This window comes from Capsicum annuum, chromosome 3 (genome assembly GCF_002878395.1).
Source record: "Capsicum annuum cultivar UCD-10X-F1 chromosome 3, UCD10Xv1.1, whole genome shotgun sequence".
NCBI classification, from domain to species: Eukaryota; Viridiplantae; Streptophyta; class Magnoliopsida; order Solanales; family Solanaceae; genus Capsicum; species Capsicum annuum.
In genome coordinates, this window is record NC_061113.1 from 244,774,576 (window position 1) to 244,801,311 (window position 26,736).

A 26,736-nucleotide genomic window follows, 5' to 3' on the forward strand; every position below is an offset into this window, starting at 1 on the left:
CATGTAGTAACCAACCGATACCTTTTTGCTAGTTAAGAAATATATTGACAAGGCAGAACAACCCATAGAGCAGAAGGAAGAGAGGCAATAGCTTGTAAGAGCAGGTTCTGCAGGAGAGAATATGCATGGAATTAAATCCACAACAATTTAGATCGTTCATTCTTTACAGGCTGAGAGGTGACACTGTACAAAACATCGAACTGGAGTGCCAAGAAAACGAAAGATACTTATAAGCCAGAGAACTAAGACCACCACTACGAGACGCAACCAGCATTATTTGACCCTTTATCTGTGCTGAACTAGTCAGTGCCCTTAATCTGCGCTTCTCGACTAGTCAGTGGAACGTAACGGACAGAAGTCTCACTTCGAACGCTTATTGAACCATCCAATTTCTTGTCTATAACCTTGAGGTCTTGGAAAAAAGTACCCACTGGAATCACCATCCTTCCCCCGGGCTTTAACTGGTCGATGAGATCCTGTGGAACATCAGCTGCAGCTGCTCCAACGTGAATAGCATCATAAGGTGCGTGCTCTGGCCAACCCTTCCTCCCATCTGCAATGATGCACAAGTTACCAAAACACTCATTTATCAACACAGTCGAGAGAAGTTCCATGGTGGGGCCATGTCAGACTGGAAAAAGAAATAGTATTAAGAAGCCATCCATAAACACTACTACTTATCTACGTTGAATGTCTCCTGAACAAGCTATAAAACCATACCACCAACATGCAATGAGAGGGACCCTTCTTTTAATAAAGGAGCTGCTGCACTCTTTTCAACATTCTTGATTGACCATGTAACCAACTCAGGTATATGTTCCACCCCCACGGCTCGACCTTGTGGTCCAACCATTAGAGCAAAACATGCTGTGAGATACCCAGTTCCTACACGAAACAAAACCTATTAAGAAACTGACTGCTGCAACATAATTAGCTTTGACGAGAAAAGGTCATCCTTTCTTCATTCAATCAATCAACTATACCTCAATCAACATGGATATGATTTTATTGCTAACAACCCAACAAGAATACATTCTAAAAGCTTTATCAGTATCTCCTAAAAATTTCCATGTGAGAAACTAGATATACATTAACGGAAGTCCCAAAACATGCTAACTGCGCATTAGATTAATTTATTCAGTTCTCTCTCCAAATCTCCAACTAAGAATTACGGTTATGGAGAACATTTATACTTGTGAAAAAGCTACCCTGAACACAAACTTCCTCATTACATAAAAATAACTTCTCAATAGCTCATGGTAAATGAAACTCACTTATAGCTAATACAGGAAAGACTTATCCAAGAGAAACGAAGTTAGTACAGAAAGACGTTCAGAACAAAACAGAAACAAGCAAAGACAGTTCAACATTATCCTTTTCCTCTAACCATACCCCTGATCTAATTCCTTCACTTCTATCTAAATTCGACCATCAAATACCCAACGATTATTAAGATTTATACACCAAACTAACACAAGTGTTCACCTGGACAGGCCAATTGCGCGCAACATTTTGATAAAGATCAATCATGCAAAACATGTAACATCCTTCTGAAATTATTATTTCCACAGCGGATTAGAAGTTATTTTTAACATTCAGATCCATGAATCTCATAGCACTGGTGTAGAGTTACATACTAAACCAAACTGTGATGATTGCTTCTACATGGCATCCGTTTGGCATGCAACCACAGTACAAGGAACTTTGAAAACGAGAGAAAAAAGCTGTGCAGCAAAAATGGTTCACTTTCTCAATCCACTGATGGTGTTAATACATGCTCACAAGACAAAACTTATTGACGTCAGGAGAACTGAAACAACCGAGTCCAAAATATTGAGAACCAAGAAGCTGCTATTTAGTACACTCTGAGTGCATGCAGAAACGTAATTGCTGATCATCTACCCACATGAAAAAACAGGCAAGTTATGAGAATGACCCTCCTAGAGAGCTCTATAAATAACATCTCACCTATCCATCGAAAAGAACAATTCAATCATAACTTGGACAGCTGAATGTTTTCTGGATAATAATCAAAATCTATCCCAAGGTGCCAAATTAGACAAAGGGAATTTTGTCTGTGCTCACATTTAAGCAAATAAATATGAGCTTATGAATTGTTATCATCTTTTAAGAATTTTGATCGAGTTATTCAATAGAAACTCTTACTATTTTAACGAAAGGAATTGTACCCCAGGTTTCAGCTAGCTCTATCTGTGTTTGTTGACACCTATATATCACAATCTCATTTTGAAAGAACTAATGCAATCCCCCAATTAATTCGCAGAAACGACTTGAGCTCAATAGATAATTACCTGAACCGACATCAAGAGCATGCATGCCCGGCTGCAACCTGTCCTCCAGTAATTCAAGACACATAGCATGCATGTGAGGTGCTGAGATAGTGGCATTGTAACCTATACTCATGGGGCTATCAACGTAAGCCGGAGTACCATCAGGTACAAACAAACCCCTATCAACAGTTTCCATTATTTCTGTTACTTTATGGGATTTTATGACTCCATATCTTTGCAACTGCTGAATCATTCCCTTGTTTCTATTAACGCTACTTCCACTCCAAAATTGCTGTTGACAAACATAAAACAAGATTGAAGTAAGAGATAATAAATATGCCCATCTGGTGACCTGTTCACGGTTGACCAGAAAACAGAAAAAGATGCACAGCAGTTAAACCATTTGAGCTATTTTCTTTGAGTCAAAAAAGACGAAGAAAATAAAAATGTAGACGAGCAACAATCAAATCGTCAATGGAAAAAAAATGACGATCGAAACGATATCTCGTCAATATTACTTTGCCTCCTATAAATTCACATAATAATGATGAAACACACAAAAATAATTGTTCATCATTCGATCAGAAGGAGGCATAAAACATTTATACTACAACACCATCAACATACATCTAGGTACGTAAATGTTACCCCTATCTTGTAGAAATAGCACGATTGTTATAAGTGTAAACCTGTTATAGACCAAACAGGAGCGTCCAACCCAAAATACTAGTCTCTGGGGTGTTCTCAATGAAAGCACCAATGCTATAGACTACATGGGAGAGGGCTCTCCTGTTTGGTCTATAACAAAAACATATCAATATCATAGAAAAATATTTCAAGTGTAAAACATGCATACAACATATATTTCAATATGCAACCCTTACCCCTATCATGTTGGAGCCAGAGAGATTGTTTCACGTGTAACACATATATACACAACAACAACATATATGTAATACTCCCTCCGTTTCGGAATAAATGAATTGTTGGGGGTATTTATTGGTGTTTCAAAATAAGTGAATCGTTGAATTTTTTTCCAAAATTACCATTATGAATTGACAAGCAAAAGAGACTGCAGCTTTTTCTTTTTTTTTTTTTTGGGTAAAAGAGACTTCAAGGGTAAAAATGAAAATTTATGTTAACTTTATGTCTTTGATGCTTCTTTCTTAATCTGTGTGCCAAAATCCAACAATTCATTTATTTCGAAATGGAGGGAGTATCTAAGTATGCAAATCTTACCTCTATCTTGTTGGAGCAAGATAGAGAAATTGTTTCCAAATGTAAAACACATATCATTTCATATAATTATATAAGAAAAAAAAAAAATAATAGGTGAAAGTTAGCATATATGTGAAGTCAAGAGAACAAAGGAACTATGTGACAAACAAATATAAGATTTTATTCATAGAGGTAGATTGGAAAACGTATCAGGAAGATTTGCTTGCTAGGATGGCAAATAACTAGTTATCCAGGCACCCCAGACTTCCCTTTCTCAAAGCTTGACAGAAAAACTCAATTAAAAGAAATTCATAATTATCTCTCCCAGGACATTCTTTAGATTGTGCCTCTCATTTAGGAACACTTATACAATCCAGCAGGGGCGGAACTACAGTAAAGCATGGAGTTTCGGACGAACCAAGTAGCTTTTACGTAGGCCCTGTATTTGCATTAGAAATTCCAGTAAACATATATTACTTTTACGGTCTGAACCCACTTGCAAAATCAAACAAATGTGCTCCGTGGGACAGAAGAGGCTGCGAAAGGTCTTTCTTGCAATTGTGTGGCATCTAAACCCACTCTTAACATTCTTTTTTGTCCTCTTTTGCTATTATAAGTTCAGATTTCTGTTTAAAAAGAACTGCAATCGCTGCTTTTCTACCTTGTATGTACATTTGCTTATAAACATTCGTCTCGCAATGAAAAGACTATCGTTTCTTTCACAAACACTCAAATCCATCTCCCAACATCAAATTCAAGAACAAGTGTTATTTTTATCAACGTTTTATCCCTTATAATTTAATTTTCAGAACCCCCAGACTTTAAATTCTGGCTCCACCTCTGCAATCCAATCAATGTAATAGCCAAAAGGATGTGAGGCTTTTCCAACTATTGATTGTGCACAGCTTGACTATTCCATTCACCCTGACACCTCCCACCACGCCATCATATGCATAGGTACTGGATGACTCCTTTTTTTGTTATTTTAAAGGGGGAGGGAATCAGATTGTATACAGCATATAAGCTTATTGGATGTTGATCTCAGGATACTACCAACTTGAGAGATATAAAACACAACCACTAACCTTATGTACTTCTCTTAAGACCACATATAAGATGGGGATTCGGTAACATCCCTTGTCTGAGGTAAACTCAGCCAATAGCCCAGGTGAAAACACACACCCAAAAACAAAAAAGAAAACAAGACACAGATACTGATACTTCCACATGACAGCACATTGGAGAAGCTACTAATGCCAGAAAATTATACTATAGGGATGTGGTGATTATCCTATGAAGTACTCCTACGTTTCATATTACTTGGTCCCTGTTGACCTGCCACACACCTTAACAAAGCTTTAATTAGAGGAGTACTTTGCTAAACTCCGACTACTTTATTTAGTTATTTAATACTAGTAAAAGTAGTATGAATTGAAGTAATAAAACTCGTTTAATTTGCTAAAATGGAATGAAACATCTATTTTTTATACAGGCTCCAAAACACCTCTTTTTGCTATAGGGGCCAAGTGTAGTAGTACTCAAAATGTTTCCAGAGACTTCTAAAAAAAATTCCTAATCATCGGTTGCAGTTGTATAAACAATAACAGTCACAAAACTTTTCCAGTTACCACTTACTATCTCCAACTCCCTGTTCTCTAAATAAATCGCAATCACAATAGATTAGGCACGAAAAGAAAGCGATCACTTCACAGCAGTAAACTAAAACAAAACTATAAATAAAACAATTACAAATATCAATATAAAAAACCCTAACACTAAACGGAGAGAGAGATAGCTACCTCCATTCGGGAGAAGAGAGAGTTTCCCGTGAAGAAACGGAGATTTGGTACCCGGCAAAAGGATGAAGAGAAGAGGGGTAAAGTAGAAGATTTTTGGCGTTGAAGTTGGTGAGCGGCGTAGGATAAAAAGGTGTGCTGTTTTAAAAGCGTACGATAGCGGAAACCATACGCAATAGTAGCTGATAGAGAGTGCTGCAAGGATATTGAAGACGGCATTATTCACTCTCGCTCCTTCTCGATCCTTTAATCTTGCATTCTCTTTCTCTACCCTCTCTCCTTTCTTCCCACGTGTCTTTCTCCATTTTTTTTGGGCCCTAATTGGGCCTTTAACTTTAGTCTTCAGTGGGCTTTTGCTGTTGGTGGATTTGTCTGGCCCAGTTTTGACTACACAAAGCCCATTAGAAAGCCCAATGGGCCAATCTTCTTTCCAAAGGAAGTCAAGGTACCCGCTCTCACTCATTTTGCTACCCCCCGAACAACATTATACTTTTGATCCATTAATAAGGACTGGTTGACCATATATCAACTGTGGATCGAAAGAACAAAACTTACAACTAACTTTGCATTACCAATCTCCATTAATTATGTTTCTGGAAGAATATATATACGTCGTTTAAACTTGTCAAAGTTTTTTTTATTTAGACTACACTTGACCTAAGCTAAGGCTACGAACTGCTCCATAAGTCCATAGACACACCAGAACCCAAGCCAGACACTGTCGATTGAATACAAGTGTCACAACCTTTGGAACAAGCATAACAACGTATTGTGAAACACCTATTACATGAAAAAAAAGAAAAAAAAAATCATTAAAATATCCACATATTTTAATTTTATATCTCAAAAATATTTAGTTTTCAGAAAGAATATTCTCTCTTTCCCTTCCCACGTCTTTTTCTTCTTGCTCCCAGCCCTCTTCAATCCCATGATGATTAGGTGGAGAAGATATCTCAGACATTCCGGATCGATATATTCGTACAGGAAAATGTATCTTTATCTAAGTGCTTACTGGAATATATCCAATTGACTTTGGCTATCATTTGATGATGTTCACCATTAGTAGCTTGCATGCTGACCATCGATTTATAAAGTATCATCTTTATCCATATGTTGAACTTAGTACGTTTTGATGATTGATAAAATATTTGGATGAAATATATAGGTGGGTTGGGTCAACTGCATAAATGTGAAACAACTACATGAACCAACTTGGCAGTTTCATGTTCCATTCCATAATCTAGCTAGCCTGGGATAGCTAGCACTCCAAAAATGAAGGAGTCTCTCCATATAGATGTCATGTACAAGCTTGGAATTAATCTATGGTCACTACTAAAAGAATGTCAAAATTCGACATAGAAAACTGATCTCACCCCAATTTAGAGGTCGATAAAATTAATTTTGTACGATAAGAAAACTAACCAACGAACTCGGGAGGTTGATTTTTAAAATTACACAATCATACAACGCTCCATCTGGGGCCTAAGCCACTACCCAAATGTTCTTGAAATGAAGGAGTGATCTCTAAATATAAATATCGTGGACAAGATCTTGGAGTCTATGGTCATTAATTAATAAAAAGATGTCAAAAATTGACACATAAAACCCATATATACCCTCTCCCCAAATTGAAGGTCGATAAAGTTTTGGGCAATAAGAAAATGACCTCGGGAACCATCCAGGGCCTAAGCCGCACCCTTAATTAATGTTGGGGTGACACTCGTCCTCCAAACCGTGTACATATGATGAGTTTTTGCATCACACAGATAGGCGCATCGAACTACAAGGTTTTTTTTTTTTTTTTTTTTTTTTTTAAATTCGGTGTCCGCATTGGAGTCCCTACTAATCCGGATCGCGCGTTGTAGGGCCCATTAAGGTGGCAGCACTCCCAACAAAATTTTCTCCATACCCAGGGCTAATTAAGAGTGGAGCAGCCTCATCCACTGCACCACAACCCATGTTGGTAACTAAACTACAAGTTAATTAAGGGTATAACTCATAGGAGATTAAACCTTCTAAGTAGATTGTTATTAGAGGAATTAGAGTTAGTTCTTAGGTTGCAGTTCTTGTAGTCCAAATGGCTCGCAGTTAAGTGAAGTTTTAGTACAAATCCTTCAAAGGCGTAGGTCTTGATTTTCCACTACTGTGAGACGGATGCTTAATTTTCCAGCTAACAATATGTGTTGTGACTTATGATGATCTTAATAAGAAGCGAATAAAGTATCTTCATCCATCGCTTAATTAGATGAAAGTCGGACATAACTCAATTCACTCTCTTTTATGTTATTACTAGATGTCGATGGAGCATGCCAGCACGCGCCCAATATATATATCATTTTTTAATCTCAAATTATGTGACATAAATAAAATTTAGATAATTATATTTGTTATATGTTTTAGATATTTTAAGTTGTTGACTGTCGTAATTTATAATATCTTTTATGTAATTTTCAAATTATACATGTTACTCTCCTTGTTCAAACTTTTGTGACATTATTGATAGTCACTTATATTTAAAATAATTTAAGTTTTTAATCATTGAGTATTTTTTTTATTTCAATTAAGTGGCACTAATATAATTTGGAGATTTAATTAAATATTTTATATTTTTAAAATTTTTGAAGTTATTAATTATTGTGATTTATAAAATATTTTTTACGTATTTCTTAGAAATATATAACATATTAAACCTTTTATTAAATATTTTAAGTTGTTAACTATTTTAATTTATAATACTTTTTATGTAATTTTAAATAATATATGTTAATCTTTTTGTCCAAAATTTTATGGCATTAATAGTCAATTATATTTTTAAAGAATTTAAATTTTTAATTATTGTGATTTATAATATATTTTTTGTATTTCAATTTAAATGATACTGATACAATTTTGATAGTCAGCCAAAAATTTTATATCTTTTAATATTTTAAGTTATTAGTTATGTGATTTGTAGGAATTTTTTATTTTTTTGAAATATATAACAAATTAAAAAAAAAAAATAAGACAAATAAATTAAAATGAATAAAAAAAATGAAGGCAATGGGAAGGACCAATAAACTTGTGTCAAAGCATACAGATTGACCTTTAAATTTTTTAAGTTATTAATTATTATGATTTATAGTATTTTTATAAGTACTTTTTGAAACATATAACATATTAAATTTATTTTAGATATTTTTAGTTGTTAACTATTGTAATTTATAATAGTTTTTACATAATTTTTAAATAATATAAATTACTTTTCTTGTCTAAAATTTTTGGCATTGATAATCAATTATACTTTTTAAATAATTTAATTTTTTAATTGTTATAATTTATAATAATTTTTCTTCTATTTCAATTTAAATGACACAATGCTAAGATGACCATAATAATTAATTAGGGAGATATAGTAAAATCACGATTGAAGCAACAATGTAGAAATGTTTTAAATGACTTATAATAACTAATTAGGAGTGATATAGCGAAATTACCATAAAAAAATACTTGCGAAAAAAAATTAAGTGGACCTTATATAAGACGTCAAGTTAATTTAGCATTAAACATTATTAAGTTTTTTTAATACTTAGATGACTTTATAATAATTTTAGAGGAAATAGTCAAATATGCCCCTCAACTTTGTAAAAAGGTCCAAATATATCCTCCGTTACAAGTTTGGTCCAAATATGCCCTCGCCGTTAAAGTTTAGGAGCAAATATACCCCTAAACTTTGCGAAAGGGTCCAAATATGCCCTCCGTTACAGGTTTGGTCCAAATATACCCTCGTTGTTAAAGTTTAGGAGCAAATATACCCTTAACTTTACAAAAATATCCAAATATACCCTCCATTACAACCCATAATAATAATAATAATAATAATAATAATAATAATAATAATAAAGTTAAACTTTTACACATATAAATTAGTTCAGACACATGAATCGTACGTAAAACCAGTACATGTTTCAATTGAAGTTGATGTGCATAGCAAAAATACGTAACATGTATGATATTAGTGGCGGAATTAAAATTTTACTAAGAGGATACATGAACTTAATTACCGAAGGAGCAACGTCTGTTATATATACGTAAAAAATAATTTCAATCATATATAAATTGTTCCGCCTCTACTTGATAATATGAACATAACTTTTCTAAATTTGAATCGAAAGAGTTTAATAAAACACTTTGACACATGTTTAAGTTCTCAATTGAAATAAATCACAATTCACATGTTTGAACTCAATTTATTTATGTAAAAGTTAAACTTTATTATTATTATATATACATAAAAATAATTTCAATCGTATATAAATCATTCCGCCTTTGCTTGAGAACATATATTTTTCTAAAATTTAAATCGAAAGAGTTTAATAAAACACTTTAACACGTGTTTAAGTTCTCAATTGAACAAATCGTAATTCATGTGTCTGAACTAATTTATTTGTGTAAAAGTTGAACTTTGTTATTATTATTATTATTATTATTATTATTATTATTATTATTATTATTATGGGTTGTAACGGAGGGTATATTTGGACATTTTTGCAAAGTTAAGAGGTATATTTGCTCCTAAACTTTAACAGCGAGGGTGGACCAAACCTGTAATGGAGGGCATATTTGGACCCTTTTGCAAAGTTTAGGGGTATATTTTTTGCTAAACTTTAACGGCGAGGGCATATTTGGACCAAACTTGTAACGGGGGTATATTTAGACCTTTTTACAAAGTTGAGGGGCATATTTGATCATTTTTCCATAATTTTATAATATTTAGATGACTTATAATAATTAATTAGGAATGATATAGTAAAATTATGATTGAAGCATATATGTCATAAATGTCTACTTTATTTTTTTTATTAAATATTGTATAACTTTTTAATACATAAATAATATATAATAATTAATTAAAAGTGATATAATAAAATCACGAAACAAACAGCTAAATTGGTGGTAAGGAGGACGAACAAAAGCTACTCGATCAGCTGCTCAAGTCACTCATAATTTAAGAGAAATTAAGCCATACTATAGCATTATAAAATCCACATCACTACAGAAGTAATTTCTCAAATAGTCACTCAAAATTATTAAACTTCCAACTTTATTCACCTTTCATGACAAACGGAGAATGGATAATGGAGACAAAGCATAAGCATACAACTTCTCAAATTACATCCACACATGCATAATATTAAAGAACACAACCATGCAACTCTTATTTATTACATAGTCAATCTTAATTAATTAAAGAACTGGGAGTCCTGTTCTTAATCAACTAGACTTGAACTTCATTCTTATTGATTCAAATTTCAAAAAAAAAAAAAAGCAAAAAGAAAAAACCACCATGCATACATATTTGGATATAGGAAAATCAACAGCTCCTCCTACACACACAATTGCGACTTTCGCAACCTCCGGCTTGGAAGCCCTCGCAACGACTGCAAATAAAATTACAGTTGACGTTTCTGTTGTTGTTGTTGTTGAAACACGGTCCACTATATAACCTGCTGTTTGATTTGCATGTCCTCCCCTCTGTCACTCCCATTTCTGCAACTTATTTCGCATTAGTATATATCCAATGGTTCTGGTTCAATTTATGTGGCATAGTTTGAATTCACACGGAATGTAAGAAAGAAATGTACATTTTGGAAACTCGCTGCCTTAATTAAACATGTCATAAGATTAGTTTGCACGACTTTAAGTGTAAAATAGCTAGGAAGTGTTAAAAGTTAATTGTTCTCAAAGTGTTAAGTACTGTATCGTTCTCAATATTTGAAACGAATTAAGAAGAAAAACATGTCACATAAACTGAAACGGCTTATCTGAAATACTGTTTACTTCATCAATTATATATAGTGAGAAAGAAAGAAAGGAGAAATGTAGCATGGAGAGGAATAGACAACTTAAATAAACAAGGAATGAAAATGAATGAATGAATTACCAGTGGCAAAGAGGAGCATAAAGAGAAGAGAGAGAGTGGCAAATAGTTTCAGAGAATTGGCAGCCATAGAGAAGCTTTCTTTCTTTGATCTAATATTATATTTTGAGGAAAAGAATGGTGAGAAAGAATTGTTAGGTGACCATATATTTATAAGGAAAATAGTAACAGAGAGAAAATCTTTTATTACTTCTGTTTGCAGTTTTCAGTTTTTCTATGTTGAGGTATTTGAAATTAGTCAGTTTTAAGTAATACATATATCATTATACCTGTAAATAATGGTGTGGTGGTTAGCAATTCACCCCGTAACTAAGAGGTTGGGGGTTCGATCCCACCTCTAATAAATGAAAAAAAAATTGTGGACAGTTTCCTACCGCTTAGTGTGTGCTGATCATAGGAACGGAGGATTAATCTCATGGCTGCGGCTGTAGGGATACCTTGGAAAACCCAAAAAAAAAAAAAAATTTAATGTACACTAGCTATTGGATCATTTTTATTTATGATAACGAGCAAAATATTTTATTTTTACGATTTTAAAGTTTCCATTTCGACGAAGTTTACCTGTAAATATATTTGCTGTAATTGTTGAAATCTTTTTCACAGATACGATTAATTAGAGATTGTTAAAATAATTTAATCTAAATCTGTAAATTTTAAATGTGACAAGTGTCACTCATATAAATGTGCACTTGAAGAAATGAAGGAAAGGTGTAACGAAGGAGTGTCAATTCCGAATGTTCGCGTTAAAAGTATTCAATAATTAAGGCTATAAATAAAGAAACTTTTATCTCAAAATGATAACTTTTGGACTTGTTATAAATAAATAAAATAAATAAATAAATAAATAAATAAATAAATAGAAAAAAGACATAAAGTTAGAAGTCGTCCAGAATTAGCCAAAACACATTTTAATTTTGTGGGCGTTGTAATATTTCGCTCAACAACTTTGTAATGGTAATTTTCACGCATCAATTATTACTTCACACGCATTAAATTAATTTAAAATCTTTTTTTAAAAAAAAATTCTTTTCTTTCTTCTTTTTCTCTTTCTATTTTATTTTTTGACCACACCCCCACCCCCGCCACAACTTTTCCGCATCTTCTTCAGCAAATCATTTTTCCCCATATTCTTAATTCCATCCATTGTTTATTTTTTCTTTCTTCATCCACAAACGTAATATCATATTATTTCCCGGATTTTATAATGTTTTGATATTAAAAATTAATTATTATTTTTTTAGAGTAATTAACTTACAAGTTTGAAAATATTATCAATTAATTTATCTTTTTTTTATATAGTTTCAATAAAATCAAAATTAAAATCTTTGAGAGAATCAATGAATTAAGAAAAAAATCTTAAAGAGCTAGATTGAAGCTTGGATGAAAATTTTAATAATACCTCCTAACTATCTTAAAATTTAATAAATTTTATAAGATTATCTTAACTGTAAGAAAAAATTTTAGATAAAATTTTGAAATTAAAGAGAATCAAAGTAATTATAGTAAAAAATTGAGAAATGATAAAAGATATGATGGCATTGAAAGTGGGTCTGGGAGTTTCGGACAGAGATGAAAAAAGTGACAACATATCGATGACTTGTGAAGAAGGAAAGAAAGAAAAAAAAAATTAAGAAAAAAAATAATATTAAAAAATAGAAATATGCATTTCATAAAAAATAAACTTTTAAAAGTAAAATTGTAATATTTTCTTAGTTCCTCATTCTCTTTAAAAGAGTGTATGCACTCTCTATGTTAAATAGTCAAAAAATGATGTGGTAATATCAATTAATAATTATTCGAAGTATTAAAATAACCATAAAATTAAAGTGTATTTTAATTAAAAATAAGGTGTTTTACGACCATGAGAGAAATTAGTGTTACTAAACTATACACGTGAAGAGAGCTCTCAAGATTTTCTTCATTTTTTTAAAATATAAACAATATAAATCTCACTACTGAAAGCTAATTATTTCCTATTTCATATCTTGTCAACATTACATAAAATTTTATAAAATTGTTGGATCCATTATTTTTCTTCGAATACATTGCGTTGTTAATACATAATGTGTAATATCAGATATATTTTAATGTATCATGTCCATAACTAATTCATGATACATACATTAGTAGATTGGTTGATCTGTATCATGACCACAATAATTTAAAATACACAAATTAACTCATGAAACATTATCTCACTCATAAATTTCTTCGAATACATAATTTTTCGAATGTATTACATTTCGAATATATACAATATATGAGATAGGATGTGATTAAATAAAATATATGAAACATTAATATAGATATCATGATAAGATTATGATGTTGTGATGTAATTTTTTCATTTTTTAAACCATCTTTCTTGCATTTATTTTTTATGAAAGACTATAAACACACATTCTAGTCACTAGCAAAATATTGTAGTGGCCAGCAGCAAGTAGTTCTTCGAGAAATCCAGTAGCAAGCAGATGAATTTAGAATTTTAAATTTATGAATTTTTTGAGTATAATAAAAATTTAAAATACAGTGGCTAATAGGATTAAAACTCGTAAGGCACCTTCTTTGTCACTAGATCAATAGCATATTTTATTGCAAGTTCCCAACTTATATTTTTTATGTATTTACTAGATTTATCAATATAAATACAAGATCGATCCGCACAAAAGTTATGGGATTCTCGAAAACCCTCCACCTTACCCCTAAATCCGCCCATGGTACGAAGTAGTTCTTCAACTATAATCTAAATAATTAATGAGCAAGAAAATGGATGCGCTTATATCTAATGATTTATGTGCATACTATAACTGCTACGCGCTCTTGCACCTTATTTTTAATTAAAAAACTCATCTAAATAAACACCTTTCTTTTTCAAAATCAACTTTTTCCCTCAAGAATCATATTATTTGCATTGCACCTAATATAATACTCTGAAGTAAACTTCTAGCTCACCTTTATCTCTTAAAGGTTACAAACAAACAAAGGACCAACGGAACATGGGAGCCTTAACTTATGCTTTAGTTTATCGCATAACCTTTATCAGTGGCGAAGGACGTGCATCCGGGGGTCAACCAACCCCTCTTGGTCCAAAAATTACAGTATGTGGTTGATTTTTTTTTTTCTTTTTTTGCATATACCATACATTGTCTCCTTTGAATTCCTTATGGGTTTACTTAGTTTTTTTCACCACTTAGTGAAAATTTTAACTCAATAATTGGTCTTTGTTCTCTCATTTTCTTCTATTCAAATTTAACAAAACGGCTCAGCTAGCCTTGAGTGTGAAGTCATTTTTATTAATGTATTACCCGTCATTTCCAACTATTATTTTCCCCCCAAGGGGCAAGTTATTATACGTTATTCACCCGTATGCCATTGAAAATACTGTTTTTCATCCTATGTGCATGTGTTAAGCATGCCGCCGACGTTCATTTTGAAGAGCATTTTACTCCATAAATGTGAGATTTTTTTATGCAAATTCAGATTTAATCAAACTTTAATACAGATTTCAAATACTGAATCAAAAATTTTAAAATATCTTAATCGTTCTTTTAAAGCGTTGAAAGATTTTTTGTCAAAAAAATTAAAATAACATTTTATTCATCTATATATTTTGAAAGGTCCAAAATATTTGAAGAGACTACTCTATCCACAAATTTATCAGCATGTTATAAATTATATAATAATTATTTGCACGTTGTGGTATCTGACGTGTCCCTTTTATCACTAAATTGGTACCACATAAGTGGTCACGTTTTTCTTTTCTTTATTTTGACCAAACAAAGTGATCACATTAGACAGATTTTGGGACCAGAAATAGACTAAAGATGGGTCGCTTGGTAGGATAACATGTACAAAAATAGTGCGATATGTTTATATTAGTTATGTAAAGAAAAAAAAAATTATGCAGTACCTGATTTGATTTATTGAAAATAACATATATTGCATATTATTTTTCAAAAAAGTGTTTGCTTACAAAAATACCCTCCACAAATATGATGGTAAGAAAAAGTTTTAAGGGACAATTATGTCTCTAATCATGTTAATGCATGTATTAGAATCCATTGCAATACTAATGCCGTGAATTTTGAGTTATTAGTTATACACACATCAATACACAATAGTATATAACTAATGCAAATCAAACAAGGTGCTATTACTACATTCGTTTGATAGAGTATATTGGAAAATTAATACATGCATTAGTTTAATGTGTATTAGTAGTACCTTATTTGGTTTATTTTTTATCATGTGTATAACTAATGCTTGCATTAGTTATACACTCTATTTTGTATTGAGATTTGTATTACTAATACCTCAAAATTTATTACATTAGTAATACAATGAATTTAATGGATGCATTAATACCTTCTAGAAGATTTTAAACTTAAAACAAGATGTCAACATTAATTTTTTGTTGAACAGTTTCAACTATACAGTGATCTATCAAACATATTAAAAAAAAAGAAAAATGTGTATAAAAAGATGTAAATGGTAAATAAGAGTAAGTGAGTTTGTTTGATAGGATAGTTTTGTCAAGTTCTTTGTCATGAATCACATTACCCCTAATTTAAGCGCATGTGTAAATTTATTCATTTTTATGATTCAACATGTAAAATTTTATTTTGATAATGAGTAGTCATGATATTCGATAACACTATCTATATCAAATCACATTATCCATAATATAGGGGCATGTGTAAATCAATTTTTTTTTATGATAAAAAGATATAAAATCTTATTTTGATAACAAGTTGTCATGATATTCGATCCTATCATCTATGCCAAATCTCATTACCCCTAATATAGGTATGTTCAAATCTATTCTTGTTTTATGATCCAACATGTAAAATCTTATTTTGATAATGAGTAGTCATGATATTCGATCACACCATTTATATCAAATCACATTACCCCTAATATAGGGGCATGTGTAAATCAATTTTTCTTTATGATAAAAAAATATAAAATCTTATTTTGATAACAAGTTGTCATGATATTCGATCCTATCATCTATGCCAAATCTCATTACCCTTAATATAGGTATGTTCAAATCTATTCTTGTTTTATGATCCAACATGTAAAATCTTATTTTGATAATGGATAGTCATGATATTCGATCACATCATCTATATCAAATCACAATACCCCTAATATAGGGGCATGTGTAAATCAATTTTTCTTTATGATAAAAAAATATAAAATCTTATTTTAATAACAAGTTGTCATGCTATTCGATCATATCATCTATGCCAAATCTCTTTACCCCTAATATAGGCATGTGCAAATTTATTCTTTTTTTATGATCGAACATATAAAATTTTATTTTGATAATGAGTAGTCATGATATTCGATCACACCATCTATACCAAATCACATTACCCCTAATATAGGGGTATGTGTAAATCAATTCTTTTTAATGATCGAAAATATAAAATCTTATTTTGATAACAAGTTGTCATGATATTCGATCACATTGTCTATGCCAAATCTCATTACCCCTAATATAGGCATGTGCAAATCTATCCTTTTTTTTATGATCGAACATAAAAAAACTTATTTTGATAATGAGTAGTCATGATATTCAATCACATCAATATTAGTGTCTGATATTATATTAGAATGTATGATCCTGCATTTTATCTAAAAATTAATCTATTCAAAAACTGTCATTATAATTATGTTCTCAAAATATAATTTCAATCATATTCTAAAAAAAAAAAAAGGTTGTGGTGGACAAGTGTGGTCCAAGGAGATTTTAACTTTAAAAATCAATGTATTGTCGAATGTTCATCACATATCACATTACTCCTTATTTAGGGTCATGTATAAATCGATTCTTTTTTCATGATCAGACATATAAAATTTTATTTTGATAATGAGCGACGATAAAATTAAATGACTTTTATCTGTATTTTAATATCATATTAAAATATATAATTATACACCTCATCTTAAAAGTTAAATCTACTTAATTATATTCTCAATTATAATTTCAATTACTATGGAAAAATCTTCTCACTTTGAAAAAAAAAAAAAGAAAAAGACTATGGTGTCTAAGTTGTGGGTCGAGGATGTAAATAATATATTTATTTTATTTATTAATAAGAGGGATAAGAGTGATTGGGTGAGTTTATTTGATGGGGTGGGGTTGTCACGTGTAGGTTATCCCTGATTTTTTTGGCATGTGAGTTTTTTTTTCTTCCATAATGGAACATGTGAAATTTTACTTTGATAATGAGTGGAGGGAATATTTAATCACATGATCTTTGTCAGCCATTATATTATCTTCATCTTAAAATTAAAATTTTGTAGGCGTTTGAATATGAAAATAAAAATTTTCTCGAATTAAATTTGAAGTTGAAGTTGTGTTTGACCATATCTGTTTGGATTTTTTTTTAGATTTTTGAACTTTTTTAAAATATAATTTTATACTCCCAATTTTTAAAAACTATCAAAATCATCCAACTTAACTAATTTACCCACAAGTACAACTAAATGTAAGAGGAGATAACAGCATTGTCTTTATTGTTAGTGTTGCATAAAGAGTCGCAAGAATGAATAGATTAAGGTTATCATGAGGAGATTTTGAGGGGGAAAAAATGAAGTTACCTTCAATTTTGAGGTATTTTATCATGAAAGTAGGAAAAAATTGGTAATGTGATAGTTAGACATTTAACTTCGATTGTTGTTGAAATTAACAGAGTGTTTTTTATAAAGAAAAAAAAATTGAACCATTTGTAACAATAAATAAAGTTAAATGAAGTTGGAAAAAAAATGTAAATTTAAATTGGAATTCTCATGGCCAAACACCCTAATCTTCAAAATAACTTTTCGAAAAAAAAATAAAAATTCTTATGAACAAACGAATCCTTAATCTTTAAATAAATTGTACTTTTATTACTTAAATGCATTCTCATCACATTATATTTTCAATTACTAATTAACAAATCTTCTCACTTAACAAAAACAAGTGGTGGACAAATGATATACAGTAATTGAATAGTAAAGCTGCGGGACCAAAAATAGGAAATAATGCCAGAGGGTGAACTGCGGATATCGGGATCTAAATTTTAATACTTAATTAATTGATTATTTGAATTTTATCTTATTGGTAAAGATTTGATCTTCATCTTATAATCCTCTCTTTTTCTTTTCCCTAATGCAATTCTTTTTTTTTTTGAAAAAAAAAAAACAGATGCAAGATGTGACTAACCTTCATGTTGATAATTAGAACTACTAAAAAATGTCAAACAGATAACTGTAAGTAACAGTAAGATAAAAAAAAAAGATCAATCTTTTGTCGATAGAATATATTATCATGTGTTTTTCACTAACCATGCACAATTAATTAATATACGTCCTTACCTCATTAAATCATTTAACAATGAAATGTTGGTAAGATTTATATATATATATATATATATATATATATATATATATATATATCTACTTGATGCAGATAAATTTTTACAAACATCATCGACTTCTCTAGACAGAAGAAAAAAAGATTTATAAAAAAGAAAAGAAAAAGAAAACAACAAGTTTAAATACACATCTTTCTCTGCTAAATATGGCCGGTGCCACAAAGATACGTTAAGTCTGATATGAATACAAAGAAAGTGAAGCAGAATAGCAGATGTGTATGGGACCTAAATTAGAAAGTGAAGCAGGTGTTTGGGACCCAAATTTAGAAAGTGAAGCAGACGTTTGATTAGACCTAACAATGGCTATATAGTGACAATTGTTATGACACCAAACAAGAAACAAATAATTTTTTTAATCAAAAAAAAAAAAATACTCCCTCCGTTTAAAAAAGAATGACCTACTTTGACTTGATAAAAAATTTAAAAAAATAAAAAAAAAATTTAAATCTTGTGGCCTTAAATTAAAGTTGTGTTAAATGTACCAAAATATCTTTTAATATTGTGGTCCTAAATATGTCATGTCGAAAGTTGAAATTAAAGTATTATAAAAAAAAAAAGGATCAATCATTTTTTAACAGACTAAAAAAAAATAAGTCATTTTTTGTAAGCGGAAGGGTAACAAACCAATGCATGCACACTTTACCGAACGACCCTTGAGAAGGAGCAAACGCCACATGAAATTGAGACAGAGACATTACACATTAATATGGACAATGCCACAACATTTTAAAATTTGATTGGTTATAAAAATAGTGCAGGTGGTGGGGTACCTAACAAACAAATGCAGAAGCTAGGGGACCAATTATCCAATAATGTTTACACAGTTATTCAGATACAAGAGGACCAACATGATATATATATATATATATATTGACAATGGGAGACCAATTATGCAATGACACGTATACAGTGATCAGACATCCGGGGACCAACCTGTAATATGTTGACTATAGGGGTCCAAAAGATAAATAATACTAATTCACACACCACATTTATTCTCACATGTGAAATATGAGTATTTCATTGATTTTAATTTATGTGAAGGTGTGACCGAACATGAAATTCAAAAAAGAAAAGAAGAAATTATGATTTAAAATAAGTTATAAATCATTTATGTAGTTATAAGTATGCTTATTAACGTAAAAGAAAAAGTTAGTTAAATTATTGTTACAAGTGCTAAATATAAGTGTCATTTTTTTAGGTTGAATAAACAAAAAAGTGTCACATATATTAAAATAGAATGAGTCGGATGAGAAATTTTAAGCAATTGTTTGGTGTGAGGTATAAGGGATAAATAATCTTGGGATAAAATGAAGGATCATTTTATCCCATGTTTGATTGGAGAGATTAATCAATATCGGGATAACTTATTTCGCCATTTACAACATAGTGATGAGATAATTTATCCCATATGCATGGTGGGATAAGTTATCCTGGGTAACTCCGGAATAACTAATTCCAAAATTAATTATTTCGGGATAACTATTTCCCAACCAAACGACTATATTATTCACACCTATGATTGGTCTTAACGCAATAAAGAAAGGAGGATATTAAAAATGAGTGATACTAGAAATTAAGGATGTTCATCAATTGGTTCTGTTTAAATTTGTGTATTATTAATTTAATTTATTGATTTTTGATTTGTAGATATTTTAAATTGATAACTGAATCAATAAGATATTTATTATCAATTTTTCGTTAATCGATATTTTATTCTTAATAATTTAATTTTCAGTTTAATGCAACAACAAAATCATCTCTATTTTTCAAAAAAAAAAAAAAAAAAAACTTTCTCGCTTGGTTTCATTTATTTACATATGCATTGTCTTCACGCATAAAAATGTATAAAAATTACAAGCATAAACAAATTAAAATAGATTATTACTAAAACAAATTTATTTTCTTTTTAGTTGAGTAGGATGCATTATTGACACTATATCAATCTCAAGATAAAAAAAATAAATTCAGATAATAGTTCACGTTGATAGGTAGAACCCCAACAAACCAACGACTTCATAAAGTAAACAACAACATCAAGACAACGACTATAAAATATAGTAAAAGAGATAGGGCAATTTGTATTTATATAAATCTAAAGTCGTTATTATATAATCAGAGATAAAAAATAATTTTATTATAATCTTATCGGGTTATAGATTTAATCATTAACTAAGACCTTAGAATCGGAGACCGAATCGATAGTCAAATAAAAAAATTTACAAAATCATTTAAAAATAATTAACCCAATAATTGGCCGATCTTATTCGATTCAAATTGTTTTATCTTGAGTGGGGAGTCTATTCGATTTGTTTTATCTTGAGTGGGGAGTCTATCGGAAACAACTTATCTATCTCACACTTGAGGTAGTGATATGAACTACGTACACTTACCCTCTCTAGACCTCAGTTGGTGGAAATATATCAGACATATTGTTGTTGTTGTGATTTCTTGATTAAATCGATCTTTCCACACTCCCATAAAAAATACAGAACGATTTTTCATTATTGCTAACATCTTTTAAGAAGAAAACAAATAATTATATTGGGTGCTACTCTCTATTTTAGTTAAATTGCGATGAGAGAGGGAAGCAAAAACAAAACCAAGGTGGAGTAAAAGGAGCTAATTACTTGTATGGTCTTTCAACTTACGAAAATTACTTCTAATGTCATTTTTGCTAAAGTAGTAAGACTAATATTTTTCCTCACTCTTGCTGAAAAAATATTTTCTTTCATAAAAAATATCTCTTTTAGTTTTACTATTTGAGCGCATAAGTTTAAGTTATACATACAATAAATAAACGAGATTTTTACTCTATCAAATTATCTTTATCTATTATGATAAATAAATTATCTTATTTTTAAGATTACAAATCCTCAAATATTTGATAATGCTTTATTTAATTTATTTTTTGTCACGTTTAAATTTGCTTTCACATAAAATAAGGAAAATCTTTTACAGAATTCTAGGTTAATTAAGGGGTGGTGGAATGACATTCTAATTATTCCTTCAGAGTTGATTTGGTTTCAAAACTTTTAACTAATGAGAAGTGTCATAAAAATGATTTTTTGGGAGGAATTTTATTGAGGCACTAATATTATTTTCTAAATTTTTAGTTTTGACAAGCAAGGATTTATTAGAAATAATCTTCTTATTGTTACAAACTTCCTACGTACATGCTAATATCTAGAATCCACTTATAGAATTTTACTTGCTATGTTATTATTGTTAATGTAGTTTTTATTTCGACATTATCTAAGGGTCTGTTATTTTCAAAAATTGTACACATTTGGATAAGTCTGGAAAGTGCAATTTTACAAAATTTTAGTCGCTGGAGCATTGGAGAAATTAAAGGCAAAAAGATTCAAAGTAGAGACAAAAGTTTTATTCTAAGTTAATAAATTCCAGAAATCCTCCCAATAAATAAATACTTAAACATTAACAAAGAGCTGAAATAGTAAAAGAAAGTTTTTCCAGTGAGAGAAAATACTTATCTCCTGCAAGAGTGACTATAAAATAGGCCTAACATGAAATTTTTTACTAGTTGTTAATAAAATAAAAGTGATTTTACTTAATAATTTTCATCGCCTAGATAAGATGACCATATAAGTAATTAATTCGAAAAGAAGGAGGTAGTACATAAGTATTTCTTCAGTTTGTCTTGAATAACTACTCCCTTCATCCTATTTTAACGGTCTCTTTTGCTCTTTTTATGCTTATTAAAAAAATAATAAATAAAAAGATAGTTTATTAAGTTATTCTTATTTATTAGATTTTTAGTTTATAAGTTATTCTTATTTATTACTAATAATTTTTTTTAAAACTAATTTAAAGTCACGTAAAGACTACTCTATGGGTGTGTTTGGTATGATGGAAAATGTTTTTCAATTTTTCCTTGTTTGGTTGTAATGAAATGTTGAGAAAATATTTTCCACAACAACTCATTTTCCTCCATTTGATGGAAAATGACTTCCCTCATGGATCAAGGGAAGTCATTTTCCAAAAAATGACAAATGAGACTTATGACCCCACTCCCATCCCTTTTCTCCACCCTAACAACACTCATATTCACATGCCTCAAAAAATTTACGTTTCTCAAAAATTGACATTACTCGAAATTTTTTTTTACTGTGCTTTACTTTAATTATTCACTGTTTGAAATAAGAAAAAAGCGAAACCCAAATTTTTTTCATTTCCAATGTTCGTTGAATGTATTGTTATTTTCATATTCATAGAGAAAGACTTACTTATATTACTTTTGTTAATTGCATATTTCAACTTGTCATCAATGTAACTTGTTTTACGAGGTTGAATAAGCTTGTCGTTCCATTATATTGCTATTGATTGTAGTATCTTGAGATTGTCCTGACAAAATATTGAAAAGTGTCTCCTATATTTGTTAATTAATAGTTGCTTAAATTTAGTGATTGTAGTACTTTAGAATTCGATATTGATATTATTTGTTATGCTTAAATTATTTCTTACAAATTGTTGAGTTGTTAGAGACACTGATATACTAGTTAACAATTAGTAGTAGTATTTTTCTAAAAAAATATTTTTTCACTCACCATCAAACACTAGAAAATATTTTTCTAAAAAATATTCTCTACTCACCATCCAAACACACCATAAAATATTTTTCGAAAAATATTTTTCACTCACCAACCAAATATGAGAAAATAAGTGAAAAACCAACTTATTTTTCAAAAACATTTTTCATGAAAAATATTTTCCATCGCACCAAACACACCCTATGAGAAAATTAAGCTCTACTCTATCTCTCTCAGTCTCATGTTTCTCTCTCTCTCCGTACACTTCAACATCAACACAAGTGAAACCACGTTTCATACCCTACATCTTCTCATTCAAGATTGAATTAAAGTTGCAAAAGCATGAATGACAAATATGGAGACTGAGATTTTTTTCAAAAAAATATGATAAAGTGAAATACCGTGGCTAACAACATCATAATTTTGCCAATAACATAAATCTATTTTTTAATCCTTTTACAGCCTTCTTCAATTTGTTTTTGGAATGATTTTTTTTTTTAAAACATTATTTAATTAGTTATGTAGCATGTTTATGAAATTCGTGTTTTTAAAACATCGAACGATCCAAAACATGTGAAGGTAACTACTCTATGGGCAAACTTAATTTGTGTGGGAGTTATCATTATTCTAGATATTTGTATTGATAAAGTCCAAGTTGTGGTTCTAGATTTTAAACTTAATTCATAATGTCAATACTAATTTTTTGTTGAAAGATTTAGATTATACAATTGTCTATTAAACATATTAAAAAAGAAAATTGTGTATAAAAAGATGTAAATGGTAAATGAGAGTAAGTGAATTCGTTTGATAGGATAGTTTTGTCAAGTTTATGTCACTAATCACATTACCCTTATTTTAAGGGCATGTATAAATCTGTTCGTTTTTTATGGTCGAACATGTAAAATCATATTTTGATAATGAATGATCATGCTATTCGTTCACATCATATTTATTAGTGCTTTAATATTATATTAAAATGTATGATCTTGCATTTTATCTAAAATTAATTATTAAAAAAAACTTGCTATTATAATTATATTCTCAAAATATAATTTTAATAATACTCTTAAAAAAAAATAAGAAAAAAGTTGTGGTGGATAACTTGTAGTCCAAAGAGATTTTAACTTTAAAAATCAATACTGTTGGGTTCGAAATCGAGAGAGCGTCATGCGGAAACTATTAGTTGCAAACTATGAGACGATAAATAAGATGACAACAAAAAATAATATTAAAAACATAATTTTATTATATGATTTGGCCAATTGGCCTACATATAAAACCTAATATTAAAAATATAAAACTAATAAAAGAGAAAATCTAAAAAGGAAAACTTAAATATAGTAAGAAAATCAGGGCAAAAATCTAACAAATACGTGGTGTCAATTGTTCATCACATATTACGTTACCCCAAATTTAGGGACATGTATAAGTCTATTTTTTTATTTTTTTTTCTGACCAAACATGTGAATTTTATAAGTCTACTCTTAGAATATAAATCTTCTAATTTATAATAAAAAGAATAAAATCTCAACAGAAAAGTACTGCAACTCATTATTAACTCGATAACACGTTGGGCGAAATTTGTCTCAAGCTTACAATCACATGATTTATACTTACAACAACAATAAACGATTTATACTTATATCGTAATTTTCATTATACTATTTCTTGAGCCCTAAGATTTCATAGAAATTCAACATTGTTGATGTGATTGCTCTCAAGAAAAAACAATTAATTTGTATTTTGTTAAGAAGTTTTATTTTGAGAAAATACTTAAAAAAAAATATGAACTTTAGCCGAATTTGCAGTTGAGCATATTGAACTTTGCGGGGATCCTATTATCCACCTAGATTTTTTTAAAGTGGATTTAATTACCCTCGAAACGCTACACCTCGTTTTGGTGGCTGACGGTGTAATACACGCACTCCGCTCTTATTATTTTCATCAATTTTCATTGTTTTTTCACAAAAATCTTGATTCTAATTCTTGAAATGTAACTTTTATTTAGTTCATACTAAATCTTTTTCCAAATTTCAAATTCAAATCGAAAACTTTCTTCAATAATTTTATTCAAATCAAATGAAACACTTTTCCAAAGTTTCTTAATTATGCCCAAATGACGGTTGCAATGGTGGCTACCGGCTACAATGGTGGCTGCCGACGGCAATGGTGAAATTAATTTTCTCCAAAATTTGATAAAGACTTGATTTTTCTTTCGACCAAACGTAACGAATGATTAGTTTTTCAATTTTGTGATAATTTTTTCTTTTCAATTTGAAATTGGGTCAAATTGATAGAAATAAATTGGGTGTGTTGAAGATGAAAGAAAGAAGCACCATTGGAGCACAATTAAAGGAAGAAAGAAAGAAGAGAAGAGAAAGAATGAAAGAATATAAAAATTTTCAAAATCAGAAAATTGAGGACTATTTGATTAAAAAAAAAAGAGGGTTTTAACGTTTTTTGATACTTTCACGCGTCCAATGCATGTGAATTACACAACTTGTCCAAGTGGATAGATATATGCCATTAAAATATGAAAAAAAGAAGTCTAGAGAGATAATAGGATCCCTGCAAAGTTCAATATACTTAACTACAAATCCGGTCAAAGCTCAGATATTTTCTTCTATTTATAAATTCTTTTATAGATGTACATATGCACGTTTTAAATCTTAATAAGATTTTATTTGTCACCAAAATATAAAAATACTACTTGAAATTTGAATTGTAATTGATTTTAAATACGATCATATTTTTCTCTTATTCGTTTTACTATATATTTTAGGATTTTTTTCTTATCATATATTTTAGTATTCCTTTTTTATAATAGAAAAAAAAAAAACATTATCAATATTAATTATTCATATATTTTTCTCTTGCCATGTATATTAGGACTCTTTAATTTTCTAAGATTATAGAAACAATTAAATAACAATTTTAGCAAAATAAAAAGATGATTTTGTGTAGATACAAATATAGATTAGATATGAATATAGATATAGAATTAAATAGCTAAAAATTATTACTTCTTTAATATTAAGGTTAACTAAAAACAATTTTCAACTTTAATCTTCAATTTTTAGAATGACAGTTATATCGGGACAAGCATTTTTTAAACTCAAGCGATAGTTAAAATGGAACGGAGTGAAAGATTAATATAATTGCAAGTTGAAAAGACGGTCATATTTCATATCCTTCTATAAATATGGATACATTAGCCAATCCTCCTCATTCATTTCTGTCGATCACTTTCTCTGCTCAAATTAAAGAATCAGTCAAACTACTCTTCCACTCCGATCCCCCACCAAAGAAAAATAATGGCAGCATCCATGAAATTGTTCTCCACTTTATGCCTTCTTCTAATGCTCATCTTTGCTACTGGTAAGTTTATAACTTTAATTTCGAGTTAATAACTCAAATGGTCACTGAATTTACAACTTTTTTCTCAGAGAGTCACTCAACTTTATTTCTTACTTCAAAAGTCACTCAACTTAGGGTTGTTCTCTCATAAAGTCACTCAACTTTAATTTCTCGCCACACGTT

At 29.9% G+C, this 26,736-nt stretch overlaps 2 protein-coding genes, 1 long non-coding RNA gene and 1 other non-coding gene across 5 annotated transcripts in view; 1 reads left to right on the forward strand and 3 right to left on the reverse strand.

The window, feature by feature from the left end:
- Positions 1-108: 108 nt before the first annotated feature.
- LOC107862612 (protein-L-isoaspartate O-methyltransferase 1) lies at positions 109-5,607 on the reverse strand. The gene is made up of 4 exons (XM_016708244.2): positions 5,309-5,607; positions 2,313-2,583; positions 721-885; positions 109-553 (listed from the first exon to the last, which is right to left on the reverse strand). Exons 1-4 carry the CDS (start codon positions 5,522-5,524, stop codon positions 300-302), a joined length of 906 nt encoding a protein of 301 aa, XP_016563730.1. The 5' UTR covers positions 5,525-5,607; the 3' UTR covers positions 109-299.
- LOC124897493 lies at positions 2,738-2,872 on the reverse strand. Its single transcript, XR_007054209.1, has one exon. It is a non-coding gene; the product is annotated as a small nucleolar RNA snoR111 (small nucleolar RNA).
- Positions 5,608-10,368: 4,761 nt separating the features above from the next.
- LOC107862611 lies at positions 10,369-11,707 on the reverse strand. Its single transcript, XR_001672011.2, has 2 exons — positions 11,226-11,707; positions 10,369-10,831 (listed from the first exon to the last, which is right to left on the reverse strand). It is a non-coding gene; the product is annotated as an uncharacterized LOC107862611 (long non-coding RNA).
- Positions 11,708-26,264: 14,557 nt separating this feature from the next.
- Positions 26,265-26,736, forward strand: part of LOC107862609 (defensin J1-2-like) — a 52,806-nt gene continuing 52,334 nt past the window's right edge. Inside the window, exon 1 of one of the 2 annotated variants that reach the window (XR_001672010.2) lies at positions 26,265-26,574. Coding sequence is in view for 1 of the 2 variants with exons in the window: in XM_047409674.1 (XP_047265630.1) it covers positions 26,511-26,574 (64 nt within the window). In the remaining variant the exon portion in view is untranslated. The remainder of the gene's footprint in view (positions 26,575-26,736) is intronic. The other variant, XM_047409674.1, reaches the window with a different exon arrangement.